The following is a 17,827-nucleotide window of genomic DNA, read 5'->3' on the forward strand; positions in this document are numbered from 1 at the left end:
CGGCGCGCGCCGTGACGCTGCCGGGAGCGCGCCGGGAAGGGAGGGGCGGGAATGGATCCGACTCCTTCTCCTTCCTCTGCCGTGGATGTTCTTTAGTTAAGAACTTTTAAGTTAGCCCTTGGAGCACCAACAGAGCTCCACAGACACAGCAGTCCAGCTGTGGGACACGGCTCTGAATAAGCTGCCTGAAACGTACCCCACCCCTCACGCCAAACCACCCAGATAAGTAAAAAATAATAAACATTGCGTCCCATACGTCCTGATCCAGAAAACAGAATCACAGGGTGGGTCAGGTTGGAAGGCATCACAGCGGGTCATCTGGTCCAACCTGCCTGGCACACGACTGTGTCCAGATGGTTCTTTAATATCTTCAATGGGGAAAACTCCACAGCCTCTCTTGGACAACCCGTTCCAGTGCACGGTGTGCAACACAACCGTGTAAAGTACTTTATGGTTTGGGTTAAAAAAAAAACAAAAACCAAAAAACAAACAACAAACAACAAAAAAAAAAACCCAACCCAGCTTTTTAAAAATTCTGTGTCATTGCCAATCCTGGGAACACTGGAGGCCCCGAATCAGGCACCCTCCGGTATAGTTTTTATGAAGATCCCCTGACACAGGGAAGAATGATGCATCTGACTCCATGGATTCAGAAGGCTAATTAATTACTTTATTATACTATTCTATATTAAAGAGATACATACTATACTACATCATACTTACTTCTTCTAACTTACTTCTAACTACTTCTTAAAACTCGTGACTCTCTGCTCGAGTGTCCTGACCCACACACGTGGATCTAATTGGTCACCTCGGGTAAACAATCTCCAGAATACATTCCACTTGCACACAAACACGGGAGCAGCAAATGAGATAAGAATTGGTTTGATCATTCTTTTCTCTGCTTCTCCAGGAAAAACCCTGAGAGAGAGAATGGTCTCTCTCTGTTCAGAGAATGTGAATCCCACACTCTGGGAGGCCCCGCTCGCTGCCCTGCAGAGTGCCCTGTGTGCCTTCTCCACTAAAATACAGCCCAAGTACAGAATTTAGTGACTACAATATGACCAAGGATGACAGAGAACTTTCCATGTTTTATTTTTATCTTTTCATTTATCACAGTACAATAACGTGAGTTAACCAAAAAAAGAAAAAAAAAATCTAGTGCCAACTTCCACGGTGTCAAGTGCTCCACTCCAAACCATGAGCGTCCATTAGAAGTCAAAAAGTGTTGCTCCAGGCTTACAGTGACATTACCTTCCAGAGGACTTAGTCATGGAGGATGCCACTATAATTTTGTGCTGTTTCCAGAGAGCAACTCATCCCATGGCTCCAGACTCCTCATTTCCCTGAGTCGGGTTTAGTTCTTCTCACACCAGCCCACGGGATCTGGGAGAGAAAACGGGCCAAGGGCGTGTGCAATTCAATTTCCATTTTGATAAAAGACAAATCCTATGGTACATTTTGCCAGGATGGCAAATCCAAGGTCTGTAAACACAGCCAGAGCAACACAGCAACTGGAGGAAGATGATGGGATAAGTGCAACTAAGGCAAAAGGAAGTAACTTCTGTTTTGACACAATCATGGCAGATTGTTGGGCTGAGGAAACGATCAGTAGCGAAACAGGTATCACAGTACACCTGAACTACAGAATCAGTGAGAATATAGCTTAAGCTTGATTATTTATATTTACAAACTCTGAAGAATATATTTAAAATCACATCTTCCTTGCCCTTCCTCCCACAATTGCAGTCTGCTGCACTTTTGAAAAGCACAGATGCTGGCTTTTACTGAATTTAAGGCTATTCTGACAAAAAAATGTTTTTGACTCCCCTCTCCAAAACTAAGTATAAAAGTCAATTCACTCTAGAATGTCTTGGATAACTCTAAATACAACCATCTGTTTTCCAAAACAAATCAGCTCATTTTTATATTTGGAAGACAAAACAATTTATACTGCAGAAATTGGTCTTCATACACATACTTCTGTCCTAGAGACCAAACCGCTTAGCCCTGCAAGGTAAATGTGGCTCAGGACACCCACCCTCTGCTGAATACAGATGTGCTGGTGGGAGAGGTTCACCATCACTCTCTTTGCCTCAAAGTACCAGACCCTCAAAAGATCTGCTGTGGAACATCCTGAAGTTAATCCACCTTGCTCTGAGACAGGCTGAGGATGTATGCACACAAGCACATCTAAGGAAGCAGCAATTTCTGGGAAAGACTGTTGGGAAGACAATGTCTGCCTGTAAATGTTCTCACCCAAGAGAGAAATCTACACAGGAACAGCAGAAATGGACACAGTCCTGGCCATGGCCACAGCTCTCAGTTCTCTCCATGGGCACAGGGGGGTTCTTGCTTATTGTACGTGCACCTGTGAAAGCTCAATGTGTTAGACAGCCCACATTTGGGAGGGTGAGGATCCTTTCCATCATAGGAAAGGGGTTGATTTTGCATTCCTTGAATTAGGCAAGTGTTGCTGGTGGTTTAAGAGTCAGCTGAATCTGGTCCAGAAGCAGCCACAGGATAGGCAGGGCTTCACAAAAATGACTAAAACTGATGCTTCCTCCTCTTAACCCTAAAGTGCTGGGGAAATGCAGCATGACAGACTAGTTAGCCTAGGGAAAAATCTTCCACAGTCCTACCATACCAAACCCTAACATGATAGATAAGGTTCCTATGAGTTTAGACTATGAAATCCTCCACAGATGCTGATAAGAGAATTTCATAAGGAAAAAATAGAAACTTGGAGTAACTGGTTAACAGCAAAAAACATGGCAATTCAAATCTTGGTATGGTCAACCAGCATTTTTAGAATATAAGTGACCCTTTGTAATGCACAGCTATCAATTCATTCACTTTCAATGGCATTTTTCACTAAAAAAAAATGTTCCTCCAATTACGAACATCAAAGACAATACTGTAATAATAACACTTCAGGTATTATTTAAGCTTTATAATTTATCACAAGTTAAGATCTTTTTACATACATTTTCTATTTTAATCTTGAAAGGACAGCTAACCATAAAACATATGGATAATGCCTCACTACCTAAGGGCCAATTCTAAACATTCTCAGTCTGACTCATTTGGGATGAAGAGTTTATTTCTTGCACAGAAAGAGGCTCCTTCCCAGTCCCTGCTTCGCTAGTCGTTGTGTATCAGGCTGACCTCAAATGAGGAGCATCAGTGACAAAGCAGCTCCTGTCCATTTATGTTACCTACAGGCTGACATGCTCCACACTCTCCTCAGAACCTCTGAGCAACCACTGCAAAGTTGGCTGCACCCACTCAAAGTTTGTGTCTCCTGCAAAAGCTGACTTCTCACCTAGCAGAGAAGGTTAAGCATGGTACATATGTGACTGCAAGACTCAGCCATAACCCTCACACAGATGGCATTGCTAAAATAAACCTGTGTCTCTTTGCAATATGTTATAAAAATTCACTGTCACCTTAACAGACTGGAATAATCACTGCATTTTCCCATTAAATATAGCATCATGAATTCAGTAAATTCAGAAAAAAGTATAAAAAAAACCTTTCAAAATAGCTCCTCAGTTATACCTTGCTTGAACTGAACCCTTGGTATTTGAGCAGCATGAGTAATCTCATTTCATTTCTCAACTCAAGACAGAACACAAATAATAAAAATACAAATAATCTATAAAAACCACAGTACATCAGAAATCTGTGTAAAAAACATACATCTGTATCAAGGAGCTCAGTAACAACTTAAAGCACCACTCAAAATTAAGTACCATACATGTTACAGTACATTCCATTTATTATGACAGTTTAAGGCTAAAATAGGTACGTCTCCCTTATAGTCAAGCTTTCTTATATTTATAAATGCATACAAACATTAAGTAGATACAAATGTGTAGGGGTTTTTTATTGCTCTGAACTGTCTACTAGAATGTTCAGCTTTCCCAGATGTTGTCTCAGTTTGCCTTTTTCAATCTAGCTGTAGTCCTACAACTGCAACTTATGGCACTTGTACAATTATAGACCTTCTTTGATTTGAGCTGTAAATAAATTCAAAGATGTATCAGACAAAATTGCCCACCACTGAAAACTTCATAATTTAGTTAACTAAACTATCTTATTGTCCATAAGATACACAATTCACAAAGATTAGCTCAGACATTCTTCAGAAGGATTTCTTTTCAAAATAATAGTTCTAACCAAGCGGCAAACAAGACAACCAGCAAGAAATGATTGACTGGTGCCAGTCTAACAGACTGGGCTTTGAGGGGAAAAAAAAAGGAAGCTGGATATGTGCTCCAAAACAAAGAGCAAACTTTTCTTCTTGCTCATAGAGCAATTATGTTTCCTAATTATGTAAGGCGATGCCTCATTCTGCCAGTGCCAAATTCTTTGACTGCAGCTTGTCCATTTCTTGGCCAATGTTCCCTTCAATGGTATCACACTGGGCAAGAAAAACCTGAGAATAAAAACAAACAAATGTTATTGGATACACAGTTTGGCACCTGGAGGTGTTTCTGAAGAACTGAAAGCGCAGTTTCTATAGTGAATTTGAAGATGTCAACTCAACAATCACTTTCCAGTAGTTTTGGTAATAGCTTATGCACACCTGCATTTACCCACAACCCAAAACAAACATGACATTGGATAAGGCTAATAAGGATAACAGCATGGCTGCCCACCATCACCAGTCCTGATGCTGACATATTTTCAGTTGATCCAAAGTTCATAAACAACAACAGGAAACACAAAGGTTCAGACAAGTTAGTGCTTCATTCAGTTTGGAACATGACGTCTAAGCTCCTTTCTAACACATACTTCAGAGGCCAAGGCTGGGAGGGACAAACCTGCTCAGTGAAATTTAAAACAAGCTTTCATTAAACCAAGATCTTTTCTATTTCTCAAGACTACAAGGCACCATTGAACTTTCATCTTCATCAGTAGCTGGTGTTGCTCAAAAGACAGAAGGCTCCATTCCAAAAAAAGGAGTCCACAGCACCTTACGCTTTCTTAGAACCTGCCCACAAGTTCTCACAAGTAGAGTAACACACAGAGAGCAACTGGCAGCCAGCAGCCTCTGGTCACTTTGCTCAGCCTGTACACAGCACAACACGCCAACCACTTTAAACCAATAAACTGTTTTAGGTCAGCTCCAAGGTATGCAAGTACAGTGCACTTCCTGAGAAAGATTCTCACATTAGCTCTTCACGTCTTCCGTTTGTTTTTGCTATGTCTGCACCAGACTCTGACAGTCAAACCAGACATTTCATGTTATTTGCATTAAGATGACAGTAAGAAAGCACTTTCCTTCTACAGCAGCAAACTGTTGTGCCATGTGAATGTTCCTCAGCCATCACACTGCTTTGAATCATCTGTTTCCAACCAATCCCTTGAGCTGTCATCAACTCATATCTCTAAGAATTTGAGTGATGAAAAAGTGAAGGTGGTAACAAACTGCAATTGAGGGCTACTACTCTTTCCTATTTATCTTCCCACCCTAGAAGATGTGTGCCTGCCAGCATTAGAAGGCAGTTAATAGCTCCCCCTTGCTTTCATGGATACTTAAGAATAATAAGCATAACTTGCCACTGTTTTCTTGTTCTTGCTCTGGAAAAACAAACTGTTGTTGACAGCTCTAAAACCCCTTGGGATTCTTCTGGAGTCCTCAAAGGGTTCATAGCCCACAGCTGCATAATGCTGTGCCTATAAAAGCACATAAGTAATTCTGATCTATGCTCAACAGAACCCCTTTATGCTTTAACAGCATTCTTAAACAAAGCCCCACATACTTCTGCTGTAACTTCACCCAAGAGTGGAGATCCAGTAGCTTCCACAAAGTTGATAGCCACCAGTATATTATGAGTTTTGCTGCCTTGGTTAGGCACATGGAATCAAGAATGCGTTCAGAACCTCCACATAACACAGCCACACCAGCAACCACCTTCATTCCCATTTGCATTACCTGAACTTATCTCAATAACTGAGTACCAAGTGCTTTGTCCCTAAAGCTGTAACTAAAACCATTTCTCCTATAAAGTACTTCTTGGTGGGCCTTCCTCTAAAATATATGGCTATTCTAAAAAACTTGTGAAACATCAATGGGGGGTATTTAATAAGGTTACAGTAAAAGACAAAATCATTAAATTCTATATATGAATGCAAGGTAGTTCCACAAACAATTTTTAGGAGCCCATCCTGGCACTAAAGTTAGCACAATAGAAATAAAAACAGTAATACAAGCAGCATTACCATTCATCTATGTAAGCTTGAGTGGAGGGAGCTGAACTCCAGTATTTACTAACAAAGCTTCAGTTCAAGGTCTCTAAGAAAATAATGCCTAGGAATTTACAAGCGTCATACCAAAGCAATTAAACCCTCCATCCCCAGTACAGTTACTTTGCTGTACAGATCTCAAAGATCTACTCTCCAAAGAAACTTGATGCATTGCAGTATAAGCTAAATTTTCCAAAGAACACCTCTGGCAAGGACGGGAGTAGGTCAGCAGGAGTTACAGTTAACTGCATCCTTGTGCCCAGACCTCAGTCATTACTCTGATCCATCAAGATTCAAAAAAGGAGGAATGATCAATCCCGTTGTCTTTACAAGTTATCAGGATTACTTCACATCATCAGGCAGCCATAAGACAAACCATTAATGTAAATAACAAACATTATCTGAAAACAGCATGACCTATGAAAATCTGTATTTTGTGTGCTATTTTATAAAGCTATTAAATACCTTTCAAAGGGAAGTCATACAAAATACCGATGTAAGAACAAACACTGAAAAAAATCTAAACAGCTCATTTTCACAAACTTTTGGTATACAAGTGCCCAGCATTTATGGAAGAAAAAAAAAAAAGAAAGAAAACTCACCTGGACCCTCTTCACTAACCCCTTCTTTTTCAGTTTGCAGTCACTGAAATTCTCTGGCAGATTCTGCAGTAAAATAAGCAAACAAGTTGATGCAGGTTAATGCTGAAATGAACATATTTGACTTACAGTAAAAACTGGAATTATCAAAGAATCCTCTGAATAGGCATCCTGAAAATGTCATGCCTGCTCAGTAAGGATGATTACACAGGAAAGAATATATAAGAAAATGTATTAAAAAGCCAGGGATGCAGCATGCTGACTGCAAAGAACAGAGCTAGCAAATCTACCACGTGTCTAGGGAATATACAGCAACAGACTACACACACTGCTTTTTCTGCTGTGGTGTATGTTAACTGTTCTTCAGAGCTTTTTCAGAGTTTATGACATGAACAAATTTCTTACAAATACATTCACTCAATCACTTGCCATCACTGGAATGTATCATTAGCAATGCAGCCATTGCCAGTCTAAGCTGTACATCTGATCATGTCTGCAATGTACTCATGGAAGGCAACAGATGTGAAGTGTTACACAATGTCAGCTTTTCATTTAATTCAAACTGCATCATTTTTTGTAGTCCTGCCACCCACTACATTCATGTATGTCATCCTGGCAAGTGCTACATGCTTTGTACTTTTGGAGCTATGTGAAACTGGGGTGTTGCTGAGCAATGGTGCTCAGGTTTATGATTTTTTTCTTAACAGGTAAAAACACCTGTACAGATCAATATCATTATATGAAGTTTATGTGAACATTCTTAAAAACACTGTCTTCTCACTGGTGAAAATGCATAAAAATCTTGGGAGTTTCTCACTAGTTTACCTTTTATTTTCCACCTAACTCCAGACCAAAACGCAGGTTTCCCTAACCTAATCTGTTTCATTTCAGCCAAAAGGTGAGCACAGCTGGGAGGTTTAGATACATAAACTTTTCTAAAAATCAAAATACAAACAACAACAACAAAAAAAAGGTGCTTTTTTATTTTATTGTTCAGACAAATGGATTCTACTCTCTCTGTTTGCTGCCCATGCTGTGTGCACTGGTGTGAGGCACTTCGGCTGGGCTGTGTCACCTCCCTACGGGAACACTCCTTATCTCCACAGAGGTGTTTCCCTCTTGAGCCCTAACAGCATGATGGATAGAGTAGAAAGCTACAACCTAGTTTCCATTACTGAAACTTGGTAGGAAAGTAACAAAAAACTGTAGTCAGCACAGAGGCTAAGGGGGGATGAAGTGGAGGATGGAAAAGGGTGGAAAGTTGCCAACCCAGATATAACAATATGGAAAATTATAGGGAGAAAATGTGTTTGCTGCTCCCTGGATGGAATGAGGTCAGCATGCCCAACTTCCCACAAATAAACACTAAGGGGGCCTAAAGAGAGGGTGGACTGGAGACACCATGGTCAGGGTCTGTCCAAATCCTGCAGAGGGGGAACATGATGATACTTGTAGCTGATAAGCCACATAACAGCTGTCAGCCAAGGAAGGAAAAAGATTTCCTGCTGTTGAACCAGCAACTGTGGCAAAAACACAGATGCCCACCTCCATTCCAAAGTTTACCTTGGATGCAATACTGATGTAAGGCTCCAGCCTCAAAGGTCACCTCAGATGTATTACTGACATTACCCACCTCCAAAGTACAACCACCCCCCCAAACATGATGCATGACTAGAGCCACTCTAGCTCCACCTAAAAGTAAAAATAGTATAAGAATAAGTTAAAAATGGCATAAATATAGGGAAGACTCCATTGCTGGGGATTAGAGCTGGTTAGTGTATTGCTTTAAGTACATTTTTGCAGCCAGATACTACCACCAGCAATCCTGTCAAGAGTTTTCTGTTGTACTAATAAGGGAGGGCTATTCCATAAACTGGTAAAGTGAGTCCTTCAAGGGCACTTAGAGTCACTGGCAGCAGATAACATATTTGACTGTGGATACCCAGGAGAGGGTCCCTCTTATGCTGTTGTGTCCTCAATTTGCCCCTGAATCTTGGCTGGGGCACCAACAGACCAATTAAAGGTCAGGAGGGGCCTCTCTGTTTGCACGTGACCCAAGCAGGTCAGCTGAACCACCCTCACATCAAGTGGGCTGCTCAGGGAAGGGTAACAGGACACTCACAGACTGGTGGGGCACAAGGTCTCAGTTAACCTGGGGCACTGACACACAAATCAAACACAAAGGGCTGGAGAAAACCTCCCCTTTCATGTGACAATGCTCCTTGAGCTTTAGAAATACCTTTCTCTGAAGATCTGATTTCATGTTTACAATTCATGCTAAGAGATTAAAGTATTATAGTAAGAAATGCTTATCACATTTTTATTTATTCAGATAAATTCAAAAAGTTTAGTAATAGGATCTCATCTTATTGTAAGTGGAAAAACTTCCCAGATGTCTGGAAAATATTTGTTACAGGAAGAGTGGTGGGGTTTTTTCAGAACACTTCTTTCTTTTAATCCCTGAAATGTTAATTTCATATGGATTTATCCAATGACAAGTATAGCAGTGACAAGGGGGCAGTTAAATTTCATCAGAACAGCTTGTTAATTTAAGTAAATTCTACAGAGGAGCTATAATTTAAAAAATTCTTCAGGAAAGGAGGATGGGCCACCAGAGCATAACTATGAGTCAGTAGTGCTATCAATGTCCTCAATACTGATAGATGCAATTTGACAGATTTGTTGTGAATTTATGTTAACAAAATCAGTGACTGGTATTTCAGAAGAGAAAGATTTTTTCCATTCTTAGAACAATCTGTTCTCTGCAATATTGTCTTTCTAGATTAAAAAAATCTGCCATTTAATAGGAGACCATCCTGAGGACAAAGTGAGTGCTCACACTGCAATATTGGTGAAAACAGAGCTGGTTCACAGGTACATACTGTCATGACTGTGGATTCAAATCTTCCTATAGATCTTAGAAAAACTTTGCTTTTATTGAAAAAACATTTCAGATATTTAAAAAACTGATCCAGATGACGAAGTAAAGCATTTCCTGTATTCTTCTCACTGAGATTTGTAAATAGTGTACTTTGACTTCTATTCCTGGACCAACTGTTTTAACTGATTAAATAAATAGCACATCTGTGAATGCACAGACACAAATTTTCAAGTATTGAACAAGACTCAACTGCATTCTTCCTGAAGAAAGCTTCTAAGATCTGTGGCTTATGGCAATGTCTGACTGTGTCAGACAAATTAAAATTTTTTAAGATGCCATGAAAGCAGTAGCTATTTAAACACATTTATGTTACAATGCTTAGGTTACAGATGCTCTACCCAAAAGCATCCCTTCAGGACTTTTCTTCCACACCTCTGACAGTGACAACACTGTATTTTTTCTCTCACACCCCACTACTGTATGATTATAAACTTACTTCTCCACCTTCTAAATCCCATCTTTTAAATTCACAATTGTTGAATGCATGGTGTCTAGTAAAAGTATTTAGTTCCAAACTCAGCTCCTCTAATTAATGAGCTTGTCTGCTACCAGTAAGAGAGTCATACTCCTAGAATAGAAAGAAAACAGTATGCAGGCTTCCTCACCCTTACCTCTCTGTAACCAACCAAATCTCACTTTGCATATGTGAGTGATCCAAATAACACACAGCAGCTGAGACACCTTAATGAGTTGTGACAATTCTGCCAAAGAAAAAAGCTGGAATATTTATAGTGTGAGCTTGCTGGTATGTTTGACTTCTACAATGCATCATCCATTCTTCTCAGTCAGTCACATTTTTCCCCCTCTGAATTTTTTAACATGCTGTTGACTCAATCAACAGCACCTCTACATGTTCAATAGCATTTAAGAGATGTGTCACAACTAGCTTTTTACTTGGCTGCTGAGAAGAACGCTAATTACTTGTATAAACCAATTCTACGATAAGATAAAATACTTTGCTGCTTTGCATTTCTACTTGCTATTTTCTACTCCAGTGGAACTCATGTATTGCTCATATACATCCCTCACTACGAGTCTGTACTGATGCCTCCACACAGTGCACAACCACAGTACAGCTGAGTGCTGCCTCAGTAAGCTGGTGCCCAGTTCATTTGACGTGGTGTGATACCAGCACTCTGAACTCCCACATTTTATGTAAAGATTCCACCCACCTACATGTATTTCATCTGCAAGATTGCACATTAGTCCAGTTTTCATGACAAATCTCACAGCCAGCTTTGTATATTAAAAGAAACAAATGTGTGCAGTGTAACTGCAATCACCAGCAATCCAAACCCTCACTTATTAAAAAAACAAACAAACAAAAAAAACCCACCCAACTTTTCAATGTAAAATTTCAGGCTCTTATTCAATAAAGTAACAAACAATTACTACAGATTTTGGAAGAAATTACTTGTAATTAGTCTTAGCTCTGGCTGCTCCACTTTCTCAAGAAACACAGTACAGGGACTCCATTATTTCCCAAATCTAAACACCAAGTCACTGATTATAAGTCTTCTAAAACATTGTACTAGACCTAAAATCTCTTGTCCAGTACTATTTAGAGTATTTTGGATAAGGAGATACAGCACAGCATGCTTTCTGTGTAAACCCCACAAAAAGTAACAGAAGTAAAAGTAAACTTGGGAAATTGAGTTTGGATTATTCAGAAAGCCGTGAAACAGTTTTACAAGGCTGCCTGCTGGGTTCCAGAACTGCACCCAGAATACAAGTACTGAGGATTTTTCCAAATAGGATTTGGTATCAAAACTTGAAGGGGTCAGAAATAAGCTTTAACCCCATCCAACTGAGGCAGTTGTTGTCACCTTACTACCTTACTGATATTTTCATGACAACACGTAGTAAATCTGCCACTTCAAGCACGAAATCAGTTATATGAAGTCTTTATGTCTAATAGCATTCAGTAACTGTCAGCACAATACTCTCCTTTATGTGAGGCACAAAATGAAACAGAAATTTGAAGACTTCAAAATACTTAGAATACAGCAATTTTTTAAAAAAGTATTTAGAACTATTGGCTATAACAAGCAGCAAACACTACATTGTCATCATAGGCTCACAATACAAAAGCAGGAAATTAGTAAGCTTCCCACCATTCCCAGGAACACATCCATATTACATAGCATTTGATGATGGCCAGTTCAAATTATTACTCTGATTTAGTCCACTGCTGAACTTTTACAAAGAGTCCATCAAATAAATTACATTTCTTTCATCAGTTACATCATTTGCATGGCATATTTCTGAAAAAAAATAAAAATCCAATAGAAGGTCACTGTACCAAGGAGGAGACCCAAAGACACCACGACCACAGAAAAGCAGCATTTTTCCTTCATAGCAGACTATTATGATCTTGATATGCAACAAAATTATATAATGAGGCTTACAGAGAACAACCAGCAGACAGAGAAACAGAATAAGTAAATACACTGGTTGGGGAAATTTTCTATTTATCTCTGTACAAGACCCTTATTCTCATCTAACTCTGAGCTACTACATGATATGGGAAGAGGTATATTGTACTCTGGAAATGTAATGTAAGGTTATGATCCACTAATGACTGTGAAGCACTTGGATAGCCAAAAATAAATTTCTTAGTACATTAAAATATCAAATAAGTTTCTGTTGGGATTTGACTCTCTTCTGTGGTTAGTTACTTACAATGGCATCAATCTGTTCAAGGGTCTTCATGAACTGCTCTGCAGTTCCTTTTATCCTCTTGTCCAGCTGTTTTAGTGCTTCTGCTTGGAGATCCTTTGCTAAAAATCCCTGAAGAAGAAAACACAAAATTATCCTATACCCTACACAATACTCACCTTAGAAAATCTGTCAATCCACAAGAGCACAAAACATATTTTACTATTTCTGTATTTTCAAGCATGATAGGGACTCCAATCTTAATCTGTATTCTTCTGTATTTTATCAATTCTTGACATGGTAAATGTAAGATCTGTTAGGTTTACTAAAATGATAAACATGTAATAGACCTTCTTCTCCCAGATATAAAGAATGCAAGTTATCCCATATGAAACAGTATTTACCTTTTTCCAAACATTGCCATCTCTCTATTGTGCAAACTCATAAATGGCATTTGGAATTCACTAAGAATTATTACAGACTCTAGGACATTTAGGAGGGGCAGCTATTACTGACTACTCAAAACCTCAACTGTTTTGTTTGGTTTTTTTTCTAAATAGAAATACCTACAAAACTGCTTTGCAAAGATATAAAGTGATACAAAACTGGCATACCTTCTGGATACTTGTGAACTCTTTATTAACTTCCTCTAACTTATTAGCTATTTGCTCCACTGACTTCTCCAAATCTTTTAACTTCTTTAATTCAGCCTCTTCTTCTGGACTATTCTGTGTATTCAAAAGTACAACATTCACAACTAAGGAACAAATAAAGATACAATGCAGCTAAAAAGCAGCAATGCTGATACAGACATAAAGGCTTCTGAGGGTTTAGAATAGACAATATGCTGTGGCTATTCTTTCCATATTTCAATAACTACCACATCAGCTTCTTCCAAAGCTTAATTACAAATATATTTAAATCAGCAATGTATATAAACACAATTAATGAGATTAATTTGAAGGAAAAAGGAGAAGTGCAATTTTTTTTTCTTTTTGTCAACTTATAATTTCTAAAGTATAGGCAATATTTACATCGTAAGATTATTACCTCATCCTCAAGTTGCAAAACCAGCCACAAATCATTTCACCAGAAATAACTTAGATAGATGATCAAGGCTCAGTAGCTACAGTTGGGAAAGTTTTTTTTTAATCAGAAAAGTAAGATGAGCAGATAATGAATGTCATCAGTGCTCATGAGCACTGACCACAAATTAGGCAGAGTCCTGCCAATAATGTAAAGCAGAAGCCAGTCAATAATGTAATTTCAGAAAAGAACAAACTGCAGTTATTTGCAGTGTAACATGAGACTGAAGTCAACTTCATGGATAGGTATACAAAATTAAGTTAATGCTCCAGCTTGTTTCTGTGTCCAGCAGCTGACTTAATGACAAAAATGATGATAGTTTAAGGGGAAAAAAGGTCCAAAGCAATGCTTACCCTTTTCCCAATCAACATGACTTTGCAACCATTTTTAACACCAAGTGCTGATAATGGTTGTTCCAATTCTTTCAGAGACTTTCCTAAGCGAAGAATGAGAGGAAAAAACAGTTTAAGTACAGTTGGTGGCATATTTTTGTCATCGTGGACACCTGATGAAAGCTCATCATCTATAAGAAACATAGTAGATTTATAAGTTACCTTTGTATATCAGTTTCTGAAAAGGAACTGGAACTCCAGTGACTTGTTCAATAAGTACAGCCATGTCTTGTAGTGTAGGTTCACCATCTTCTCGTTGGGAAGCAACTTGAATACTGTGCTTTTCATTACCTAGTAGAAAAACAGATTAACAGTAACACTAATTGTAACCTAGAAAATATTACAGAGAGAATCCATCTCTAATACTTATTACCATTAATGCAGAAAGTTCTCAAATGACAGGTTCTCATGTAGAATCGTAATTCTCAATCAAATTATTCTATCGCACTTCCTTCCTCTTGAAGTGACTGACCTCAGCTGAAAATTTTGGTTTACACTGGAATAACCTGAAGAATTCAGTTGGGTGTATTTCACTGGAATAATTTAGCTCCTGCTAAATATTATTCCCTATCTCTTTTTAAGAGTACAGATGGTGTCCAGACATCCCACAAGCTAAAGCAGGAAAGCTCACACCTTCCTGATGTATTCCATTTTCTACTTGTAGGAACTTCTAATGACATGAGTCTTTGGTATCTGAGATAATTTGCTCCCTTCTCAAACATGAGAAACAAGCAATCATTGTCTACCCTGTTTCATCTCCACCACCAACCAGAGAGAATTCTCAGAGTACAAAAACTATTTCTCCCCATATACTACTGATAAGCAGACATAACCACTTGGAGAAGTCCCAGCTTATCTGTCACCTACCACTTCCTATTCAGACTCCCTAAGATTAACTTGCATGCAAACAGGAGGCAGTTCTTAGGGGAAGAAAGAAGTATCCCTATTAATCTCTGCTTTGCAACAGACCCTTCCTACAACCCTCTGCTCCCACACACATACAGTCTGTCAAGCTGAAAGCAGCCACAGGAATCAACCACCTCTGGCTGCAAGGGAAATCAAAACAGACATTTTTTACTCTGCAGGAAGAGAGAACTTAACACATACCCGAAGAAAAACTATTCTCACACCTCTAATTTAAAGTGCACATATCTTTTACAAAGGAGAGTGCTAGAAAAATTGATTTTGAAATGCTCCAACCTCCCACAGTCACATGACAAGTGACACTATATCTTCAAATATTTTAAAGCTTCAACAAAATGTGTTATTCCAAGACAATTTTAAGCTTAAGATCACATTATGCCCCTCTCACCCAAGCACTTTCCATAAACAGCCCGTCTTATCAGTTTGTTTTGGGGGGGGAAAAAAAAACCTCACAACCTCAATATATTCAAAAGGTCATTTAGATCTATACAACTGCTTTGTATAAGGGCTCTGCCCATAAGCAACTGAGAGAAAAAAAAAACCAAACACTAACTGAGGGAAAAAATACATGAAGTTTGTGTAATAATAGAAGCAGTTTAATTACAAATTATGTGTACCACTTTGGACAGACTGTAAACAAATTTTACTGTAAATTCACAGCAGAGTGAAATCACCATAAGAAACAACTCATGGATTGCTCCAGGTGCCAGAGCTCAGATTCCCCTGCAGCCCACAGTGAAGACCATGGTGAAGCAGCTGCGCCCCTGCAACCCATGGAGGATCCCACACCAGAGCAGGTTGGTTGCCTGAAGGAGGCTGTGACCCTGTGGAAGCCTGTGCTGAGGCAGGCTCCTGGCAGGGACCTGCAGACCCACGGAGAAAGGAGCCCATGCTGGAGCAGGTTTGCTGGCAGGACTTGTCACTCTGTGAGGGATGCACACTGGAGCAGTCTGTTCCTAAAGCACTGCAATCCATAAGAGGAGCCCATGCTGGAGCAGGGGAAAAGCATGAGGAGCCCTCCCCCTGAGGAGGAAGGAGCAGCAGAAACAAAGTGTGATGAACTGACCAGAGCCCCCATTCCCCTGCACTGCTCAGGCAGGAGGAATTAGAGAATTCAGGAGGAAAGTTAAGCCCGGGGAAAAAGTAGTTTTTTCTCTTTTAGTTCTCATTGTACTACTCTGATTTGAATGTTAATAAACTACACATCCCCAGGTTAAGTCTGTTCTGCCCGTGACCTGGTGAGTGCTCTCTCCCTGCCCTTCTCTCAAGCCATGAGCCTTTTGTTGTCTTTTCTGTCCCCTGCCCAGCTGAGGAGGGGAGTGACAGATTGGCTTTGGTGGGCATCTGATCAACAGCCAGGGTCTGCCCACCACACTTGCAGATTGTCAAGTTACACATATGGGTCTACTGTCAGTTCTGTTTCTCAGCCCTAACTTCCATCTTTCCCCACTTTCACTCATGCACACAAAACTTTACAAAAAATGTTCTGTGCAAAGTGGCCAAGCCGCATCTGACAGCTGCAGGTGTAAATCACACAGATGAAGCCCACACAGATGAACAAAGGCTTCTATTTGCTATCTGTTAATGACAAAGTCATGATCAGGTAAGAAAACAATTGGAAAGACAAAAACATTCTCAGACTATTGCCAAACAGCAAGATGTTGGAATTACAAATATGTCAAATCATTAAACTGCTGACATTGCAAAATGAAAAACCCCTCAAATCAAATGGAACTCTCTGAAGGCACCAGTGAGCACATGAATCATGATGACTCAAATAAATTATTCCACAAAATTCCTCACCAAAGACTCTTAAATAAACTACCAGGTGATAAAGGAAACATTTTAACAAAACAATTTGAAACACGATTTGAAAACACGAATGAGCAATCAGAAATAAACAATAAGCTTTAGAGATGGAAACAACATTACCAACACAGTGCAAAAGGAACAAAGGCAGAATTTATTATTCAATTTTTTTAATACAATAAAAAATCATTAAGTTTTGCTACCAAAACTCAGCAAAACATCTTGCTAATTTCTAATTTAATACCTTACTATCTTCTTCATTCTTCCTACTGTCTGAGGTCCACTTTAAAATTTAACCACAGTGTTTCCCATCTTATTTGTAAGAACTGGAGAGTCCAAGCTATTCTCAACCCTTTACAGTAAGGTTTTATATTTGTTTATAGACACATCTTCCCCTCCACCTTCTTCTCCCTCCTCTGGTTTTTCTTTTCGAGGGGGGAAAAAGCCCAACTCAGCTGGCCTTTGAGTGACCCATTCCATCAGGTCAGCACCCACCTGTCCTACCAAAGAAACCACTCTCTGTTGCAGCCCTGCAGCTCACTAGCTGCAAACATCCAAACCTCTTCAAAAAACCAGAAGAAAGCCTATTGGGTAGCACCTGCTTTTAACACGCAGTGCTGACTTCAGCAATATATTTCATCTAAATGAAGATTACCCAAACAGCAGAATCACAGCAGAATAGATCAGCTTAAAGGAACCACAGTGGGTCATCTGGTCCAACTTCCCTGCCAAACAGGGTCATCCTAGAGCACGCGGCACAGGATTGTATCCAGAAAGTTCCTGAATACTTCCAGTGAGGGAGACTGCACAACCTTTCTGGGCAAGTTGTACCAAGGCACAGTCACTCCCACAATAAAGAAATTCTTCCTCATATTCAGGTGGAACTTCCTGCGCATCAGTTTCTACCCATTGCCTCTTGTGCTATTGCCGAGCAATTTTGAGAAGAGCCTGACTCCATCTTCTCGGCATCCCCCCTTCAGATATTAATTCACATCAATGAGGTACCCTCTGTCATCTCTCCTCGAGGCTGAACAGGCCCGGCTCCCTCACCTCTTCCTTTTAAGAGAGATGCTCTAGTCCTCCCAAGATGCGACCTGTGCGAAGGCCAGCGTGTCACCTGTCCCAGCCACCACCCTCGCAGCACACCTACGCCCGCGCTCCGG

At 39.7% G+C, this 17,827-nt stretch overlaps 2 protein-coding genes across 2 annotated transcripts in view; both read right to left on the bottom strand.

Moving 5' to 3' along the window:
• ZNF830 (zinc finger protein 830) overlaps nt 1-1,202 on the bottom strand; it is a 12,524-nt gene extending 11,322 nt beyond the window's left edge. Inside the window, exon 1 of the mRNA XM_031055637.1 lies at nt 1,170-1,202. Coding sequence (XP_030911497.1) covers nt 1,170-1,202 — 33 coding nt within the window. The remainder of the gene's footprint in view (nt 1-1,169) is intronic.
• BAG1 (BAG cochaperone 1) lies at nt 1,072-14,267 on the bottom strand. Its single transcript, XM_005419322.2, has 6 exons — nt 14,094-14,267; nt 13,893-13,975; nt 13,068-13,181; nt 12,478-12,585; nt 6,858-6,920; nt 1,072-4,441 (listed from the first exon to the last, which is right to left on the bottom strand). Exons 1-6 carry the CDS (start codon nt 14,155-14,157, stop codon nt 4,352-4,354), a joined length of 522 nt encoding a protein of 173 aa, XP_005419379.1. The 5' UTR covers nt 14,158-14,267; the 3' UTR covers nt 1,072-4,351.
• Nucleotides 14,268-17,827: the final 3,560 nt, after the last annotated feature.

The sequence above is a fragment of the Geospiza fortis genome, unplaced genomic scaffold, assembly GCF_000277835.1.
Source record: "Geospiza fortis unplaced genomic scaffold, GeoFor_1.0 scaffold206, whole genome shotgun sequence".
Taxonomy (NCBI): domain Eukaryota; kingdom Metazoa; phylum Chordata; class Aves; order Passeriformes; family Thraupidae; genus Geospiza; species Geospiza fortis.

Excerpts from the sequence above, each read along its gene's own strand:
- BAG1 (XM_005419322.2), bottom strand. The coding sequence starts at position 14,157 with ATGGCTGTACTTATTGAACAAGTCACTGGAGTTCCAGTTCCTTTTCAG. Across the intron at positions 13,976-14,093 it reads TCAGAAACTGATATACAAAG|GAAAGTCTCTGAAAGAATTG; the intron begins GTAACTTATAAA and ends TTCTTCGCTTAG. Across the intron at positions 4,442-6,857 it reads GGTTAGTGAAGAGGGTCCAG|GTTTTTCTTGCCCAGTGTGA; the intron begins GTGAGTTTTCTT and ends TTTTATTCTCAG.